Source organism: Botryllus schlosseri, chromosome 9 (genome assembly GCF_051294905.1).
Source record: "Botryllus schlosseri isolate E-star chromosome 9, Bs_hap1, whole genome shotgun sequence".
Classification (NCBI taxonomy): domain Eukaryota; kingdom Metazoa; phylum Chordata; class Ascidiacea; order Stolidobranchia; family Styelidae; genus Botryllus; species Botryllus schlosseri.
The window spans coordinates 4,115,450-4,136,708 of record NC_137244.1 but is presented as its reverse complement, the minus strand read 5'-3'; the positions used below and the strand labels follow the sequence as shown (position 1 = coordinate 4,136,708).

The 21,259-nt window shown below is 40.6% G+C and overlaps 2 protein-coding genes across 2 annotated transcripts in view; both read right to left on the bottom strand.

The window, feature by feature from the left end:
- LOC145445856 (ribonuclease inhibitor-like) overlaps nt 1-21,259 on the bottom strand; it is a 335,808-nt gene that overhangs the window by 144,087 nt on the left and 170,462 nt on the right. The gene's annotated exons all lie outside the window — the stretch shown is intronic.
- On the bottom strand, nt 754-21,240 carry LOC145445853 (uncharacterized). Its single transcript, XM_080324005.1, has 6 exons — nt 20,949-21,240; nt 20,411-20,488; nt 11,552-11,599; nt 9,393-10,534; nt 4,674-4,840; nt 754-1,170 (listed from the first exon to the last, which is right to left on the bottom strand). Exons 1-6 carry the CDS (start codon nt 21,013-21,015, stop codon nt 828-830), a joined length of 1,845 nt encoding a protein of 614 aa, XP_080180131.1. The 5' UTR covers nt 21,016-21,240; the 3' UTR covers nt 754-827.

Genomic DNA, 21,259 nt, shown 5'->3' with positions numbered 1-21,259 from the left:
CGAGTGACGCGCGTGTTCTGATAAATCTGGGGACATGTTGGTTTATGCGGTCCTGCAGACGTCTTGCCGTTCTTCCCACGTAGCCACAATCACAGTGGCACCTATATTCGTACACTACATTACTTTGTTGAAGTGCAGGAAGCACGTCTTTGCGTGTTGAAGGGAGCAGTTGTGTTGTTGTAAAAATCACATTGGTTTTGACTGTATCGTAACATTTACCGACAGCAGAAATCAGTTGTTTTTCAAAGCGGGTGGAAATGGGGCCAATCCAAGGTAAATGGATATAAACATCTTTTATTGTTCGTGTGGTGGGCTCTGTTCGTTTTTCTGCGTTGAATTGCGTTAATTTCCTCTCCGTGCCATTTAATTGTATATTGAAGTTCTGTACCTCCAAGAAGCTCTTCAAATATCAATGTCTATAATGAATTTGTGATGATCTGAAAATGCGATAATCATCTAATCTAAACATTGTGCAGCTCGTTGCCGAATATAGATTCCCATAGACGGAGACACGATGCGCCCTCTAGTAGGCCTACACAGCACTACAATGTGTACGGTACATTTTACAATGTATGTTACTGCTGAACTAGGCTGTAAAACTATGTCGTAAAATTCGAACGGGTGTACCATTTCGACAATAGTTGACAAGCACTGTCATAGCAAATTGCCTTTACTATTTGCGCATGGCATTGTTATTTTACTACCGATAAAGATAACGACTATACTCCCGCGGTTCTCTACGACGTAACCAATTTCCTTGTCATCATAATATCGCGTGTAAAAGATATTTACAGTAACATATCTCTTGATATCGGAGTCAAGGGCAATTAGAATTTAACATCAAACGTACTTGCCTTGAATGAGTCAGCAGATCGGAGGCAGTCTTTCACACATTGTATTACGGATGGCTGCAGAATGAATCGCCAAACCCATACTTCTCTAATAGGGGAGAGGCGTTCTGTCATGATTGACAATACCATGTGATCGTGCTGCAACAAGTCTCCTTCGTTAATTATGATCTTGTAAACGTCATTCTTAATTTGTCGAATAATGTCATCTCCACATTCTCTTATCATGTGAATGGTTTGCATGTCACATAGGTTACCATTTTCAATCATACACCGCAGTTGTGCGAATAAAATATTCCGACAATCATCAATTGAGGTTTGTCTATCTGTAACAATAAATCTTGGTAAAATCATCATTCAGAACGTATCTACTAGGGATGGTGTGAATCCCTGAAAGATTCCGGTTCGTGTGAAGGCGAACCTTTTTGAAAGGTTCTGTATGAACGCGAACGTGAACATTATGACGTCATGCTCATTCCAATCCTACATTTCAGTTAACATATATATTTAATATTAATGTACATGTAGGCCTACTGTACACGCTACCTCGCGACGACTCCGACCAGATTATGCCTCAATGCAGATGTACATGCTGACTTCTTTAACGTCACCAAATCTATCAATTGAAGCAATCAAATGCTATAATAATCCCCTAAAATCAATATCTTCGGTCGCTTTGCCAACAATTTCGACGGGGACTTACAAGGGAATACGGTCGCGGCCATACATGACAATGTATTTGGCGTCTGACCATTGCTACATCGATATTGGGAAGAGTGCAAAACGCGTTACTATTCTTGCTACCGATATTACATCATAAACAAGTTATACAGTGGCCAATATGTAGGCCTACTGTATTTCGTTCTTAATGTTGTGTAATTGTGGATCAAGCTCACAGCAGAGAGTCACTATATATTTACAACTCGAAAGCTGAAATATCTCGAGCAAACCTTTGTAACAAAGCAAGTAAAACTTTTGAGATTTGCAAGGTGCATGCTTGTTTAGTGTTGATTTTTTGTTTGCTGCCAGCGCCTTGCATAGGGTGGTCCGAAGTTGAAATTCAAAGAAATTAAAACCAACAACGTTATAATGACGTGAAAAGTTGTTATAAATGAAAAAGGTTCCCAGTGAAGAACCGACGAAGGTTCGTTTATAAACGTCAACCTCTAAATTTCTGAGGCTCACACACAGAACGCGACCGTAAATCTCACGTAAACCTCACGTTCACACCATCTCTAGTACTTAGCTTATTAGCTAAGCATCGTGCGTATCGGTATAAGACTGGGCTGTAACTAGGGATGGTGTGAACGTGAGGTTCACGTTCGCGTTCTGTTTGTGAACCTCGGAAATTTAGAGGTTCACGTTCACAAACGAACCTTGGTAGGTTCTGCAGTGTGAACCTTTTTCATATATTACAATTTTCACTTCATCATAACATCTTTGGCTGAAATTTATTGCATTTCAACTGGAGGCCACTCTATGCATGGCGCTGGCAGCATTACAAATCAACACTAAACGAGCATGCACCTTGACAATCTGAAATATTTTACTTGCTTTGTTACAAAAGTCTGCTTGAATATTTAGTGACTCTCTGCTGCGAGCTGGACCCGAAATCACACAACATCAGGAGCGAAATGCACTACATCTAGGTATTCAGCGAATGATGCCTATTCATCCAATCAATGAAAATGATATCGTTGTCTAATGTACAAAATCTAGCAGGCGTAGGCTACGGGTCTCATCTTGATTTCATATGTTTATCGTATCATAAAAACCGAATCCGTGCGGTTGGGGTGTTGGCTACTGCTGTATAACTTGTTAATGGGGGTAATATAGGTAGCAAGTCAAGAAAACGGTTTTACACTCTGCGATCAATATCAACGTAGCAATACCCAGACGCCGAATACGTTGTCCGGTCTGGCCTGGACCATAGGTGTAAGCTTATATTCCCTTGCAAGTCCTCGTCGAAATTGTTGGCAAAGCGACGGAAGATATTGATTTTATGGGATTAACATATCATTTGATTGCCCCAATTGATACATTTGACGACGGTTAAAACATCAATATGTACTTCAGCATTGTGCCGTTATGTGATCCGAGTCGTCGCTATGTATCGTGTATAACTACACATTAATATAGGCTATCACTTCACTGAAATGTAGGGTTGGAATTAGCAATATGGCGTCACGTGACGTCAGGCGGTTCACGTTTGCGTTCACACAGAACCTTTCAAAAGGGTTCGCGTTTCCAGGAACCTGAACTTTTCAGAGGTTCACACCATCCCTAGCTGTAACGTTAAGAACCACAATCATGGTTGACATAAACAGCTAATGTAACTACATTCATTGCAGAAATATATAAAAGGCAATTATTTGAATTGGGCTACCTTACGGTATAAATAGGGTTGCATAAAAACAAATATTGTGTTAAACACTTTGTTGAAAATATATTTGAACAGTGTAAACATACAAATCGGGACCAATTTCATTGATAGGTTGAATAAGCATCATTCGATGACTATCTGCAACTACATGTAGCGTATTTTGCTCGTGATGTTGTGTGATTGCCGGTCAAGTTCACATCAGAGTCATTGAATATTCACAAAGAGAAAGCTGAATATTTCGACCAAACGTTTCTGACAAAGCAGGTAAACTTTTTGAGATTGAGATTGAGATATTGTGATTGTGTTGATTTTTGTCTGCTGTCAGCGCCATGCACAGAGTTGCCCGCAGCTGAAATGCAATACATTTCAACCTAAGATGCTATATCATAACGTGGTAATATTAATAGATGAAAAAGGTTCACACTGCAGAACCTACTAAGGGTCGTTTGTGAACGTGAACCTAAAAATATCCTAGGTTCATCGACAGAACGCGGACGTGAACCTCACGTTCATAACATCCCTAGTACCTTTGTATACAGTGCTATTGAATGCACTGTATTTTTTCCAACATTTCTTGCTGGCGACCACGAAGCAACATGCTACAACAAATTACACTGGTACCGCCCGAAGCTAACAGATATTTTAACCGACTTAACATATACGGTACGTCTATTATTTATAATTATGACTCGACCTACAGCAGCTCTGTACATAGGGTTGCATTTAAAACAAATGGTTGTTTAAAGCACTTTGTTTAATACATGTTTTAGACGATGTTTTAAGTTGTAAAATTAGACCATAATTGTGTAAACACTTTCGAACAATATGTTGCATGAATCTACGTTCAATTACCACCCGATATAGCTCATGTATATGATACGCGATGGTTGAAGCCCTGAAATTAGTTGGTTCAACAGCTGTAGGGCATTGTTTTAGGGCCAAGGGCCTTGTTTTAAACATGTTTGTTTAAAATTGATTTTTGTTTCAAATGCAAGTCTATCCGTACCGTTAAATCAGATCAAGTTGGTATGTGAGAGAATCACAATTGAATAGTAATATAGGCCTGCGAAAGTGTCAATATTATGGAAGACTAATGAACATTGTACACCGGATCATCAAAACACCTTATCTCCCAGGTTTTCGAGCGGATTAATCAGTAGAAATAAACAGACAAGGCTCACGTTCGCCATTACATATTCTGGCGCTCCAGCGAATCGCGCAATAAATACCGGATATAGCCTATTAAATAAGGATATGCCGATGTATTTTTGCACATCGCATGCATAAGTGGTAGTTTTGAGATCACTGAAGACCTGCGTTTAGTAGACAAAGTACTGTAAAGACCTGACTATGCCCTACATTGCATGGTGATGTGATACGAAATGGGCTCTGGCGGGTGAAAATAATTCATCGAAAGTTGAATATTCTGCAGTGCAATATACCCACAATCAAGATATTCTTTCATCGGGTTGGTAACTTTATTATTCATGATCAGCCCGTACAGCAGTAGTCTTGTTAACGTCATCCTACTTTCGTTCAGGCTGTTTGCAGCAAATTTCTCTATTTCATTTTTCTTCAGATTCAAAACGTGAAGCGCGCAGCAAAATTCCTGTTAATATAATCTGTTATAGCTTGCCTATGGAAATTGTGGAGTTGGTCAGGGTGTCGGAGGCTGACAGCATCATATTGAGTCGCAGAGCACCGTGCCTTGATACAGTTCAGGGGTATACGCATGAATCTGTTTTTTAAAGTATCCTGCGGCACTGAAACTAGTAAACTTCCTAAAGTTTCCGATCTGTATAATCACAGTGTTGATCCGCATTGCGTCATCTCCCGTTTAAATTGTTTGGATGTTTAGCAACTGAACTTTTCAAAATGCGTGTGGCTCGTGGTCAATATATATGAGGAAAATGTTTAATCTAATGACTACAATAATTCGACTTTACAGAGTATTTTATCGACAAATTTATTATGTTCCTTGATCCTTCTGCACGCCAGTGTTTGGATCAAGTTGACTCGGGTAATTAAACCTCGCGACTCGAGGCAAAGCAAGTCAATCGATTTTCGAAGGTGGCTCGAGTTAAGTCAAGTCAAGCCACGATTCAAGTCAAATTGAAATTTCGAAGTACGTGGGTTGATTTAAAAGTAATTACAGTTTGTTGGCTGTTTCAAACACAGATTGTTTCGACGTCAAATAACAAACATAAGTTTTAATAATATATTCATTTCAAAATATAATAAAACCCGATGCTTTTCAAGCTGACACTCTTCAAGGGCAATCGTCAGCAAGTGGAGAATTTCAAAAACATGCATCTAGCTACAGTGCATATAACCAATTATGACGTCATAGAAACAAAACAACATGAAATACAGTATAGATAACTAACCTACGTAGTTTAGTTATCTATAAATACAGGCAAACCGCGAACGCAACTAGTGGACAATTTTTAGATTGACTAAAAATTCCTTCTGCTGACACAAGCGCGGTCGGTGGGTTTTAATATAAGTCGATTCCAGTGCAGACAGATGGAAATTTGTGCGTCCTCTACCTAATATAGAGAATCTTTCATTGCGATAGTTTTTAGCACAAGTTGCATTCTCAGCCAAATGCTTGGCGATGGCAGAGTTCATAGCCATGGCCTGATTACGTTCTAGTAATCGCAGATCAGTTACGGCTGCATCTTCGCGAGAGTCCAATGTGCGCGATCTAATAACGCCCGGAACATGTTGTTTGATGCGTTCCTGCAAGCGCTGAGATGTTCTTTCCACGTACCGACAATCACAGTGGCTCTTGAAATCATAGACTATATTGCTTTGTTGAGAAGCAGGAAGAACATCTTTGCGCGTTGCAGGAAGCAATTGTTTGGTGGTAAACACAGCATTAGTTTTTACGTAATCGTAGCAGCGATTTACAGCAGAAATCAATTGCTTTTCAAAACGAGAAGAGATGGGGCCCAGCCACGGTAAATGTATATATACATTCTCCTCAGGCCGTGTGTTCGTAGCCAACACCCTGATCGCACGGATTTGGTTTTTATTATGATACAGTAGACATGAAATCGATATGGACCCCGTACGCTTGCTACACACAACGATATCAATTTCATTGATTGGATACGCATCATTCGCTGACTGCCTAAATGTAGTGTATTTCGCTCTTGATGTTGTGTCATTGAGGGTCAAACTCACAGCAAAGAGTCACTAAATATTCACAAACATAATTCTGGATATTTCTAGCAAAATTGTGTAACAAAGTAGGTAAATTTTTGAGATTGTCAAGGAGCATGCTCGTTTAATGTTGATTTATTATGCTGCCAGCGCCATGCCTAGAGTGGCCCGCTTTTGAAATGTAATAAATTTCAACCAAAGATGCTGTAATGACGTGAAAGTGTAATATTTTAATAAGGTTTACAGTGCAGAACCTACCTAGGTTCGTTTGTGAACGTGAACCTCTAAATTTTCGAGGTTCACACACAGAACGCGAACGTCACGTTCATGCACGCCATCCCTAGCAAAAAGGCGCCGTATCGCTCACGCATACGCAGTACTGCCAAAAAAATACGTCAGTCGCTGTATCGCTCCAGTCTGTAATCATCAGACGAAATTGACGATCGAATACAAAACCTCGAAAGGCTGAAACTAATTGATCTGATATATTAGGCTACAATACAGTGGAAATACTACTCATCTACGCATCCTTGCTATGCAATTTAATAAATAAAAAAACGTATAAACAATATTCGGTAGAAATAAATCTTACAAGAGGGTTGGTAAAGGTGGGAACTGAGCATTCCATAGAACAGATTTAGATTGGTATTATAGATTAATATACGACTAGTACGACAATATAAGCTGTCTGTAAGCTATGATCTTTTCGTGCGTTCATTTGCTTATCATGTAACAATGGAGTATCAGTAAAACGTATACCATAATTCAAAGACTGGTTGCTCTCACAAGTAAGAGCAGCGTATCGCCTATAATTCGAACATAACATACAGCGATATAGTGGACAGTGGATACTGAATACTTAACAACTTGAAATTGACTCGGAAAATTGACTCCGAGTAACGAGTCAATTCACATTACCGAAACGCCCAGTCAAGTCAAGTCGAGTCATTTTTGCAAACTAACTCGAGTCAAGTAAATTCATACGAAAAAGTTGACTGATTCATTCCAACATTGGTGCAGGGTGCACAAAATGCAGTTTGACCTGCCATGGGTTTGGTCAGGGGTGGGCAAACCACGGCCCGCGGGCCGCATGCGGCCCGCAACACCGTTCTGTGCGGCATGCGAGAGTCTAAAGAAACTTATTAAAAATGTTGATAAAATGCGTACTAAAAATCGAATTATTGCAGGGACTTGATTAAACTTTTTAGTATATTTCACCATGATAATTTTAAGGAAGTGCTGGTTCTCAAACTAGGGGGCGCCTCCCCCCTCCCCCCCCACCCCTTGAGGGCGTGAAAGCATCTGAAGAGAGGTGCGAAGCTGAGATCACATTCATTTCACAGTGATTGCTCTGTATTTAGATTCAATTTCACATTTCAAAATCCCTCATCCACAGTCGTAGCCTTCCATATGCCACCAAACTACCCGTTAGGTTGGCTAGCATCCTGGTTGCGTTTTGTGATATGACGATGAGGGGGACGCGAAATCTTTCACCATCATAAGGGGGCGTGAGTTGTAAAGTTAAGGACCACTTTTTAGGGTAAATAATGCCTATATTATATGTTATGTTTAATGTCTGCTGCGACAGCCCGATATTAAAGCCCACGCAGTTTGAAAGGTTTCAACTGCTAAAAATCACAGAAATCCTTAACGATATTGACATAAATCAGATCACGAGTGTGATTTCAGATTGGCCACTCCAGTTTTAATTATTTCAGTGATATGCTTGTAAGAAACGATTCGTACGTTGTCTTAGGTAGATTCGTTCTCTGTATTCGTAGAATTAGGGTATTTATATTTTATCGACACACGAAGCGTGTTTGAGGCTAACATGATTATGATGCTGTCCGCATTGTGTGTCCTGCAGCTGAAACAAAAGTGGAGTTGCCAAATCTATGAACAGATCGCTGCTGACAGATTTAAATTTCAATCCGGTTCTAAGAATCTAGGAATCTATAGTTTTGACAAATTGGTCATTGAAGTCGACCAGCCTATGAAATCTCGCCACTGTTACTGACGCATGTACGAGAATATCAAAGCAATGCTTGATTTGTTTTAAATAGGCATCTACATGTCCTCATTATATAATCAAACACCAATATTGCGTTTTCGTTTATAATCCCAATTTTATATAGTGCAGCCAGCGAATGGATTCGTATGTTGAATGCGGCCCGTGAGCTCAAAAGTTTGCCCATCCCTGGGTTAGGTAATGGGATGGACTCCGTCGACTCGCTCGAAATGTCCAATGTTTATGATGGATTTTCGTTTGCGACCAGTGTTAGATCAAGGGATAAAGGCTATAAAAATTATTCGATAGATCGGCGTTACCATAAGACATCAGCACACGATTCCCGCGTATAAGTATCCCAATATTAAGGATGTGGGTGAGGAATATTAGGGTTGTGGGTGAAAGATATTTGGGTTGAGTGAAGGACGTATATTAGGGTTGGGCGTGAGGAATATTAGGGTTAGATGTGATAGAATCACCGAACTAACGTCCGAAACCCTCAACCCTAACATCCGTCTTCTTCCAACCCTAATATATCCCACTCACAACCCTAATATCCGGCACCCACGACACTAATATCCACCCCCCACCCCAAACACACACACACAACCCTAATATTGAGATGCCCTAAACAAAACCCACTTCCAACCCTAATAACCAGCACCCACAACTCAAATCCCATCCCAATCCCAAACTCGAAAGATAATTTATTTTTCCGTTTATAAATTTCGATCTCGGGGGTATATCGAAGAGGCGTCAAAAACCTACCATTCGAAATAACTAGTTTCTTGTTCCATTTGATTTCCGTCATGTGAAGGAGGGTAATGAAGGATTCTAAAATATGCCAAGGGAAGACTAAAACAGGGGGGTCAGATCTGGTTGGGGTAATTGACAGCGATAAAAATATTGACCAATATTATACGGGAATGGTCGCGCATAGTTACCTTACTATACATCCTCTTATTATCACGAAATGAATACGGACCTGCATGGTTTGGTGAGAGAAGACATAGAATGTGTCATGTGAAGTTACGTTGTCGAAACCTTTCTCGAGGATTGCTCCAGGCGAGCAGAAATTATTGAGATCACCCGGCTTGATTCCCAGTTTTTTTACATAGCCGAAAGGGATGGAAAATAGATTGTCTAACATTCCATTGTAAGCGAGCTTCGTGATGTTTTCAAAATCATCTATGTCGTATAAATGTAGAAAATTCCGGAAAACGGCCGACATGAGTCCAGATAGGTTGTTTGGCAGGCTGCCACGATCACTTTGATAGATTGTCGACATGTACTTGAGGAACATTGGGTTTCGACAAACAGCCAAAAACGTAGGGGAAGTTTGTCGTAATTGGTCAAGCATGGTGATGCCATCGGTGGAAAGGTTCAATGCTGCGGTTATCAAATTTTTGTCGTCAAATCCTCTCAGCGCTATCACTTTATCTGGCTTTTGATCGGACTTCAGCTTCCAGTATATGTTCCAACGGGACGAGGTCAAAATACGAGCATGGTGCCAAATTCTTGCAGACATGATATTGGTGATCAGATCGTTCGCTTTCGCAGAAGTCATTTCGCTGATTTCGGGATACGCTATTTTACTGAAATCTTCTAAACATTGATCTAAACCATCAATGACTATCAGAAATTTGTCCGAATTATTCTCAATCCACTCTTGGCCTGCTTTGGCTTGATCAGGAGTTAATTTAGTATCAGGGTATTGGGCCAGCCTGTCAATGAAGAATAAGTGAAATGCACTTGATGGCGTTTGAAATTGAAGTTTAGCTGCGTCGACAAAATGAACGAGTTTGATATCGTGAAGTGCCGTTACATTTCCCTCAGAAACAGCCAATGAATACATTTTCAAGAATGTTGATTTTCCCGCACCCGCCTCTCCTAAGACCATGACATGCCTGGACGGTTTATTATCCATCGCATCGTGAATTTGTTCCAGATCAATCCCTTTCACGTCTCTGCCAAGCTGATTCTTCGCGTTGTCAGAAGACTGTTCTACCGCATTCTTCATTCCGCTGTCCGGCTCAACTATCATTGCAGTAGGACGAGATTTAAGACCCTGAACTTCGCACAATTTTTTGTGAAGGTGACGCTTGACTTTTTCTAGAAATTCCAATTCTGAAAGAATATGATAATCAATTTATATATTTAAATTTCAGCTCGTTTGAAGGGTCACATGTATTTGAAAGTTATAATATTATGCGGTTGGCCACATAGAAATATGGACTCACAGATCCGACAATTATCGTAAAACTGGATCTGACCTAGATGAAGGCTTCATTAAAATTCCTCTCTATAATCTCGAACACTACCTAAAAATGCAATATACGCGCAATCCTTCATACAGCTGAACAATGTGAACAGGAGCATAGCATAACGTGACTCCATCTAATTGCAAACTCCTAGTTTTACGTGACGTGTTTTCCAATGTGGTAGTGAGTTGTTTACTGTATTCAATAGGCTAATCAAATTATTTTTCCACTTCAACTGTTTGTGTTTGCTAGAATAGAGTCCTTGTTATTCGTTACATTATATATTTCGTTTAGGCTTATACCTGAAGCATTCCCCTGAAAAACAAAGGACTATTTGAAAGTAGCATGTGGACATCATTTCCCTTCACCTATCGAAAATGAAAAAAAATCATGGACAAATTGTTCAAAACAATAATCTGGTTGCATACAGTACCTTAACCCAAAAACCTAGAGGTAGTCACTCAGGCATCGTTAAATTCACCTCGCCTACACATTCGTGCATCTGCTGTACCAACATAAAATTGCTATAAACAATATGTTCAGTGTTCTTAGTGACAAGTTTATGCCGCACTCAAAGCTTTTCGACTTACTCTCATCTCGAACTAATGTCAGCAAATGTTGTTGAATAAGTTCGAAATAGAGAAATAATTTCGTCGTTGTGACGTAACCTTATATTTCACGAGACTGTATTGTTTTGAATTAGCAGCGTGACGTCATAAGGTTGTGTTTACAGTTAACTATTATTTAAGTTCGTAATCACACCAGTTGAAACCTACCTGGTGTCCCCACTATGTGCAGTGCACCGTTAGACTATATAAATGTATAGCTTGACTATAAGAATACAGATGCGAATGCAGATCATTATCAAATGTTTGAAACTCACGCGCTTGCTGCACTTCTTGCTCCTCGGGTCTTGGAGATGAATTATTCACTGTTTTATAAAAAGGAATTCAGTCTTTAACTCAAACTCGATATCGTTAGATAGACAATGAATTTCAGAATTTCGCTGAAGCTCAAACTGCCTACAGCTAAACAGAAGAAACAAAAGCAGGAATAAGACAACAGAGAAACTTAATTTATCACGTTATCACCTACGTTTTCGTTACAAAAAATAAAAAAACAAACATAAAAAAATAAATAAAAAACTGTGTAATCAAGACCCCGAGCGGGAGGCAGCCCTACATATGAGAGAGGGCTTCCGATTGCCGGCGGATACGGAGAGCCGTAAAAAAAAAAAATGACCGACGATAGGTCACATTATTGTAACGCTCAGGCTCTGTCATACCATTTCAGATTGTGATTAACGCAGCCATCCACCTATAGCTGATGACGTAAGAATGCAAGCTCAGATCGCCCCACACTACGATTTCCAGGGCTATAATAATGGGAACAAACTAAGTAAAGGTGTACGCCTATCATTATTCACCTATTCTGAAATTCGCTAGGTCTCTGCTAGCCCGCCGTCGTTCAGCAATGGGAGCTATTTCTTGCCTCCATACCAGGGGTTGCCAAATCAAAATAGGTCGCTGGCCACTTTTCGAAATTCATAGAGGCCGCGGGCCGCATGACTTCAATATCGAGATAAAAATAGGCAACGCAGTTTAAAAGCCACGTTCTGATAACCCTACGTAAGTACAACGCAGATCAATGGCGACGGTCATAGTCACCATAAAAATATATTTCATTGTAGAAATACAAATACAACAAAAAATCATGATCATCAGTTTCATTCTATTTAGAACTATGAGCTGTGCACGATAACTCACAATACTCTTCATTTCGGCAGATGATGATCAACCGTTTTGCGATTCACGGCCGCATTTTGATCACTTATGTTAAATACGGCCGCATTCCAGTGCATAGTCGTAATGAGCTAACTGGATGCCAAATATTCATGTTAAACTGTCCATATACATTGCCGGTTAACTCCTGACTCGAATATTTGCTCATCTCGGGTTACTATAAGCCAGCGGCCGGGAACCTTTTTGGTCATAAGTATTTCTTTCAATACAACATCCATTGTAGTAAAATATTTATTCAACTCATACTTCGCCTTTCTGGTTTTGCTTTTCATTCTGTTTAAATCCCTTTATTGTGCCGTTAACTCTTGAAAAGAGGCACCCGAAAAGTCTTTGAGTTGAATAAATATTTTACTACAATGGATGTTGTATTGAAACATATCTTCAAGTTCTATACCACGAACCAACTGTCATAAGTATTTGGAGTATTTGTGACGTCATTGTACCACGAAATCGAAGTTCACTGAGCAGTGTGCATTAGAGTTGTTCAAAAATAGCTTTTTGGTCCTTGATTGGCGAATAATCCGAGAATTATCAACGAAAAACTCAAATAAATCTGCTTCTACTAGACCAGGGGTTCTCAACCTGGGGGCGCGTGAAACATTTGAAGGGGGGTGCGACGAAGTGGTCTCCTGAAAAAATTTTCGTGCTTCGCGCGATTTACCTACATTTCACGCGTGTTTCTTTCTATATAGACCCTATTTCATATATTTTTATTCTCTCATCAGCATTCATAACCGTCCATACCACCAAACAATCCGTTGGGGTTGCTAGCATCCCAATTGGATTTTGTGATATGACGATAAGGGGGCACGAAATTTTTCACTATCAAAAAGGGGGGCGTGTCTAAAAAAGGTTGAGAACCACTGTACCAGACGGAACTGTGTTAAATTTGTTTTGCATCGTTTATGAAGACAACTCAACAATTTCAAAAGGGTTAACAGCAAAATTTGAATTTTTTTTCAAATTGTTTCTAATAAATTAAAATTTTCAATTGACTCTGCGGTGGCTTATACTGGTTAGAATTGAACCAAATTTGATGTTCAGCGTTTTTCAGGGTAACCTGGCAATTTAATCAGTCAATAGCTGAAAACCGGAAAATAAGTTGTTTCTAAACAACCCTACTGTACACCCGAGTCGCCATTTGATTGTATCTTACCGCACTAATCAAGTCGGTTGCTCAACATTTTAGCATGCGACAGTAAGCAACATGCAGTTGATTAGTGAGCAAGCTACACGTTGGTCGGGAACCTGTTGCAGCTACCTATTATAAATTCTGATTCCGTGAGATCCGAATGATATTTTTCGAAATTTAAGGCAATTAGCATGTATATTTTAAAGCAAAATCAACACTTTTAGACAATTACAGTATGAATCTACTGTTTCAAGTAATACGTGCAACGTGCAAGAGGGTAGCCGCCCTCAATGACAGTCACGCACGATTCGATCAATTCCCCTAATCCAGGATAATAATAATTGTTAACTGATATCGTTTGGTTAACTTCACTACTCAGAAACCTTGCTTTCAACATTATACAAACTTCGTATCGAACTAGACGTATCTTATGTATCCGTTCTATACTCTTAAATAACCTGAAGGTGCCGTGTTTGCGTTATTATTTTAAAAAATATTATATTGGACTGATAAATCAGCATCTGGGAATTATGAGCAATTATCAGTAGACATTATTTGACATAAATGTTAGAATTTTGAATCGAATACGCCATGTTTTGAACCAGCATAGACTTTCCTCAGCTACCACAAAAATAATGATTAGGGTCGTTACGAAAATTTACATCGAAGTTACAGCAATATTGATAAATAATAAGCGGATTAATTGGCAGGCATATCATATCCCCAAAAGATCCATAGGTTCCCGATTGCTGATGCAGACGATATCGCCATTAGTAAACACACTGTAAAGTGCAAATACACCAGCAGAAAATCGGTGTTTTTATCTGATTCCCACCATAACGTGGGGTGTAAATCGAGCAAAAGGCGCTTTCGCCGATCAAATTGTGATTCCCGTTGGTTAGGCGCCAGCGTCACGACACTAATGACAGTGGTTCGAATCCAGTTTCGGATAAACTTCTATGTTTTCAGAGGTTTGTCTGGTCCGCTCATTGCTAACCTTGTTGCGATTGTAGTGCATTAAAAAGCCCATGAGAGCGAAGGTGAGTCGTGCCAAAATATCGGCAGCAAAGACGCAAGATGCGGACGCACGAAAAACGAGAGTTGCCGATGGTGGGAGAGCGCGAGGATGGAAGTATGACAGAGAAATACCGCAAAGACACTGCACTTACTGAAATTACCGTGCTGTGTGCAAACGACCTTATATACGAGGAGCGCCAATGTTGTGAGTAAAACAAACAAGCACATTTCCAATGGGTGAAAATGAGTCTGTAACACCAATCATTATGGGGATATATCTTTAGAGTGAAGTCGGTTTTGTTTTTGTGTATATTCCCTCGATATCTAAAAAAGTGTTACAAGAAAACAGAATCCTCCACACATCTGGGATATATCTCAATAAGAATTGGTGTATTTGAGCCATTTACTCTCGTTGGAATGTTGAATTGAACCTGATTTACGCCACATGCCACGGCGAAAATATGATAGATACACCTATTTTCCACCCAGGGATTTACTTTGCACCACGAGAAATTGTAATTACTACTTTATCGACCACCTCTAGCATATTCCTCTTTTAAGCGCAAGCCTACAGAATATATGTTATGTGGTACGATCGTTCAAATAGTGGCGGTGTAACATCGCTTTATTGTGGAAAACGTTCTGGCCGTGCTTTTCTAACCACCTCGTTTATGACATCGATTTCGTCACGCGTGCTCTGAGAAACACCAGCTCTCTCTACTGGACCAGCGAATTCACGTTCTACTTCTCTCAATTAAATTGTCTTTGCGCGCATATTCGTTTACAAAATAATTCTTGACTTAGTTTCGTGATAGTCTTTTTAATTGGACCGCGAAATAGGAAAGTGTGTTAGTGTATGCCTGCGAATTGAAAGTCATTCCTGCGCAAAGTGTGCATTTGCGCATATTCAATTGCAAACAATTGTCGCGATCTCAGACTCGGAACCCCATTGTGCTATACGCAAGTTGAGGAATTACGGATTAGATACACGCTTTCTCGTTTGCTATCATCTCCAGGCTACTAATTATTGTCTGCTTTATACACTCGTATTTCCTCGAAGACACTAATCAGTGTTTGATTTGTTATTCTGACTGCGCATTGTGCAGTGCACGGCGTTGAATTATGTTGTCAAATATTGATGCAACAAGAGATCCTCAGTGGCGGAAATTCTGAATTTAATCGATTAGTTTGAGCGTGAGCCTTCTATGTTCCAACCAACTTCGCTGAACGGACTCTATCGAGCGCAACCATATCGCGGATCGAATTTCAAACCATCGCGATTTGTATTTCTATTGATAAGGTTGCGGCATGCGCCCATATTGCTCTTGCTGCAATAACACCTGGATAAATAAAATCGCACCATTTCACGACCAAATTCGACTGGCTGATCGGGACTTACGTATGGCGCAGGCCCCTGGCTAATATTAACCAGCGCGTGGTCGGTATCAAAACCCTAGGTGCGTAGCTAGTGAGTTTCTCATTTAAAACTAGAATTCCAGTTCTTTTGAAATGCCAATTCACTAACTCGTATTATCGATGCTGCGTACTGCAAATTAGCGAGAATCATTTGTACGCGAAATGGGTCATCGATATCTCATGTGCACTATCGGCGGTGGTTTGATTTAGCGCGTCCGCATGCAGGCCTACTACCGTCCGCAGAAACACTTTCGCCAAACAGTAACAATCTCTAGTGTAATATTGTTTGTGTTTATGTATCTTTTTGATTAAAACTTATGCCCGCGTCTGAAGAAATTGTGCTCGTTGCCATTGCCAAATCTAGGTATTCAGGTATAACTAGCGCATCTTGTAATTGTAATTATTGCAGGTTTGCGGCATGTCTGCAATTCCGTTATCATCGCAACCTTGCCGGCCGATTGTACACGTACAGTCCGATAAAATTGATCACAACTATGTATTTTGCACAGTGAACTGATGCTGATTTTCGCAAACTAACGATCCTTATTAGATATACAAATTCAGCCTCATCGTTAGAAACGTAGATTTCATCGCGCGCTCTGAGAAGCACCATCTTCTATCGCGATTTGACGACCAAATATCCGTTCACCTTCTGCAAATCAGAGTGCATTATTTGCATCGATGAGGGCCGCAAGCCGCGTTTAAAATATTTAGTGAACCATTTTTTGTGATAAATATTCCCGGAGCGCAAGTTGAACAGTGTTTTATTGTGTGTGCCTGCTAGTTGGAATTTATTCCAGTGCCCATAATAATTATCCAATTATCTCAGCAACCAATCGTGGCGATGTGAGCCAAGTACGCAATACTAAGTAAAAATTCATTGCGTTGGCGGTAAGAAATAATTACTGATTGGCTGCGCGCGTTTGTAATCATCATTCTTGCCTGTCTTTCGTGTCCCAGAATTGTCGCGCCACGTTACTGCTCAGTGCTCAGTCCAGCGACGAGTGCCGAGCTCGCGGCAATCAATGACCTAATTTCGCAATCATCTCAGCGGGAGATCGCGTCGCGTTACATTAAACGATGCGATATGCGTGCACAGACAAATCTCGTTAATTTGCCCTCGTAACACTGATAACACGACTTGTTGAATTGCAACTGAACTTTAGCGTCAGAATGGTCATTTCAAAAGGACAGGGTTTCGACACCCCCCTGACTATACGCGCCTACCGCCACCCCATGAAAAAATAAAAGTCGGCGCCTATGCACTTGCATATATAATATTACGGTGATTCTGTTAAACAGGATGTGACGCGCTCCTAGCCACTTTTCGAAAGGAGCATCATCCAACGGTTAACACATTTACTCATTGGGCTCTGAATGTAGTTGGCGTGCCACACAGTGAATAGGCTGCTGATGGTCGCCCTGCGTTGCCTTGATCCTATTATTCCCGCTAAGGCAGGGACTTGTTTAATAAACCAGATTTTTTATATTCAAATTCAATAGAGAAGATATGCTCATATCAAGAAGTGAAATAGTTGTATCAAACTTGTCTTGGAAAGAAGGTCTCTATGTTCGACTGAAATCAAGGTGTCGTTTCATGCATTTTATATGACTGTATGTCTGTAGTTGACCGGTATTTTGTATGTATGATCGTGGTGGATTTTATTATAACTAACACGGTAATGAAAACATGTTGTCAAATTGTGATGTCTTGCAACACATGGGTCAATATGTCTGCCATAAAGCAACAACGATGCAGGTAGAGATAGGGTTAATAGCGGTTGTAAGCCGCAGTAGCGAGAGGGTTAATGCGCGGTAATAAAATGGTTAATGAGTCTGCAGCTGAAGTGCGAAAAGTGTATCTTTTGAAGCCTCATGTTTGCATCGAAGGCGTATGATACGCCTGGCGATCGCTTCCCATATTGTTAACTGGGACGAATATCCTGTCGGCGGTATTTGTTAACGTGACTCATGCGCGACACTGAGTCAGCCAAAAATATGTCTATTTTTAAGTAGGTGTTGGCGAATTTTAATCGAACTTCGTACTTATCGTGAATAAATCAAGGTCGGTAAGCTTGTATCATGACGTTCGCTGGAGTTTCATCAAATAGTCACTGGCACAGTGTTGAAAACCATAGCTGACAGGTTTTTTTTGGAGCAGTACGTAAAATTGGAAATCATTCATCCCTTCGTCCAAAGGATTTGCGAACGTTGATTGGAAAATGCAATCCAGCACAATTATAATCAGCTAACTATTTGCCGCGAATCGAGTTCTTCCCGGGACCCCTTCGTGTTCGATGTAAAAGACGAGATACTGCTTTAATACACCCCTTCTCGTTTGTAATCTGTTCCGCGTATTGTTCTCCGCTTGATACACTCGCATTCTTGAACTGTCCCCATAATTCCAATTGTGAGCGTATAATTCAACTAGTTACTCATGCGACACATTGTACGTTGAATTGCATTCTTATTCGTTCGGTCATATCTCATGGTTGTCAGCACAATAAAACATTGCAGGGTCGCGGACTGGAAAAAGTTGGGACACACTGACTTGAAATGCCTAGTCAGTTGCGTTTACATCCAGTATAGCCTATGAGCAGGCCGTGTGATTTTGGCATTTTTCAGATTTTACTTTTGATAATTTTGGTATCGCCATAAATTCATATTTATAGACTCGAACTTGGTCTTTCTTATGAAACGGAAGTCACAAAGCATGCAGTATCCACACCAGGGCTTTGGAGCCGGAGCCGAAGCCCGGAGCCGGAGCCCCAGAGCCGTGTATTTTCGCCGGAGCTGGAGCCGGAGCCGGAGCTCTACATAAAATTCAGCCGAAGCCGGAGCCGGAGCTGGAGCCCGTTATTTGAGTAGTAGCTCCGGCTCCGACGTATTTCATAAGATGCTATTATATATGCAACAACCACATCTGCTGATTTATCATAATTGAACAGCAGGCCTGAATTTTAATTCTGTGCACAGCAATGGCAGAGAGTTAAAGTGCGTTCTAGTGCAACTATGATGTTATCGACAATTGACAAGTATTCATTATGACGCCACAAGCCGGTACGGCGGGACTTATGTCTTCGTTGCGACGTCGGATGTTACTGACGCCTGACAGACTCTAGATTACTATAGAATAGATAACTAACCGATGGGTAGATTATAAATCTATATAGACCAGGAATGGCCAACCTTTTCGGCTAAAGGGGCACATGCAATTGACGAACAAGTGCGCGGTCCACTAGCCGCGCCAATCGGGTAAAATTTTCAAAGTTGATAAATAAACTAGGTCAATATAATATTATTACTTGAGTATATTGCGGGTCTACTGTATACCGCCCGCTAGGCTCGGTTTGCAAGGACACGACTATTCGGCGTCTGGCCACATCGATATCGAAGGTCTCCGATAATATACAACAATCATTTTGTGCCTACATTTCACCGTCGACGATCTTTATGCGAGCGCAAACGCGAAAAGACTTTCTCCCGTAATTGCGAATACAGTTAGACTCAATCGGATAAATTAGGCGTTTATTTTCATTTTCAGTAGGGAGTAGGCTACCAAGCAAGAAATCGTGTGACAATTAAACACGCGAAGCGTGAAGAAAAATTTCTCTACTATTTTAGTTTATTGTAATGTACGACATTTTACTGAAGATGTGACTGGACCCTGGATCTGCCAATGCATCGGAACTGATATTTTAGTCATCAACATCCCAAGTGTCGCAGCCAGACTTGTAATTTTTGGTTGGCATTGCAAGTTCACAATCCGAGCAATTCAATTTCGATAATATAATAGGAATTTACCTCGAGGGCCACGCAAAAACCTCTCGCGGGCCACATTTGGCCCGCGGGTTGGCCACTCCTGATATGGACAGGCCCATTCGTTAATTTCAGAGCCGGAGCCGGAGCTGGAGCCGGAGCAGTGGTAATAATGCGGCTCCGGAGCTGGAGCCGGAGCTAATGTATGAAAGAAGAAAGCTCCGGAGCCGGAGCTGGAGCAGTTTAAATTTACGGCTGCTCCAAAGCCCTGTTTACGATGAATAGCGTTATAACAGGTCAGGCTTGGCCCGTCTGTGCCTTAACTATACCTATCCACGCGTAACGCGTATTGCGTTATTAGCAGAAATGTTCAAAATTTAGTCATTCCATAGAAAATAGGCCTATCAATCAACCAGATCAGAGGTTCTCGACCTTTTTGACCTCGCGGTCAATAGTGCCGTTATGTAAATAAATCGTACGGTACTGTATTGGTGTAGCGCGCTTTTATAGTCCTATGTACGCCAGACTGGGTAAGGTTTTCCCTTGGGTACTAGTATACAATTAGTATGAGTCGGTATGATTGCAGCGATCATTAAAATGAGAATTCGATGCTTACCGTAGTCTCCGGCAATGATGTTCACCGTAGAATTCTGTATGATCACGGGGTTGTCACCATCGACAAGTGTTGCATTTCCTGTAGGAGATACGGATATTCTCGTTTGTTGATTCAAAAGCAATTCTCTATCACTATAGCCTACGTCAGTGGTACTGAAGCTTTTTTGACGCGCCCCCTTGATCATAGTGAGAAATGTTGCTCCCCTTATCGTTACAACAAGAAATATTAAAAAGAACAACCAGAATTTTTGCAATCCCAACTCATTATTTAGTGGTATGGAAGGTCTTATGGCTATTGAGATATTTCTCAAATATGGAACTCGGACGATACACGGAGCAATAATTATGAGCTGGAGATGAATCGCTCGGAACGCGAAAAAACATCAATGTATATGGATGGTAAAACGCAATTATGACATTTAATTCCAAATCTTATAAAATTTTAATTCTCTTTATCATGTGAATTATGTCGTACTCAGTCAATATCGATCACAGCACAACATTTAGATCAAATCGTAGTGGTTGCTGAATGAACCTACTCGAGGAATGAGCTGTTCGTGATTGGATACCATCTCGACCCTGGTGATGTCCATCTTGATCGGTCATTGGAGTCTTGTGGAGAATATTTCATCGATAAAATCGCAAAGCTACTACGAGCTACCTGATGTAGCGAAACTAGCTCGAGAACTGCATTGAAAAAAATCTTAATTTATTTGCGGGTGCCATCATCATCGTCGACGAGTAGCGCAGTGTATCAAATTAAATCGCCAGCACAGTACGACACCAATGGTGGCGGTTCAGACTTTGGTTCCGGCACGTTTTTACAACTTTATTTGGGTTTTTGTATATT

Coding starts and splice junctions, on each gene's coding strand:
- LOC145445853 (XM_080324005.1), bottom strand. CDS start 21,015: ATGACCGATCAAGATGGACATCACCAGGGTCGAGATGGTATCCAATCA. Junction 20,489..20,948: donor ACGAACAGCTCATTCCTCGA/GTAGGTTCATTC, acceptor TATCTCCTACAG/GAAATGCAACACTTGTCGAT. Junction 1,171..4,673: donor AAAGAATATCTTGATTGTGG/GTATATTGCACT, acceptor TGTTACAGATAG/ACAAACCTCAATTGATGATT.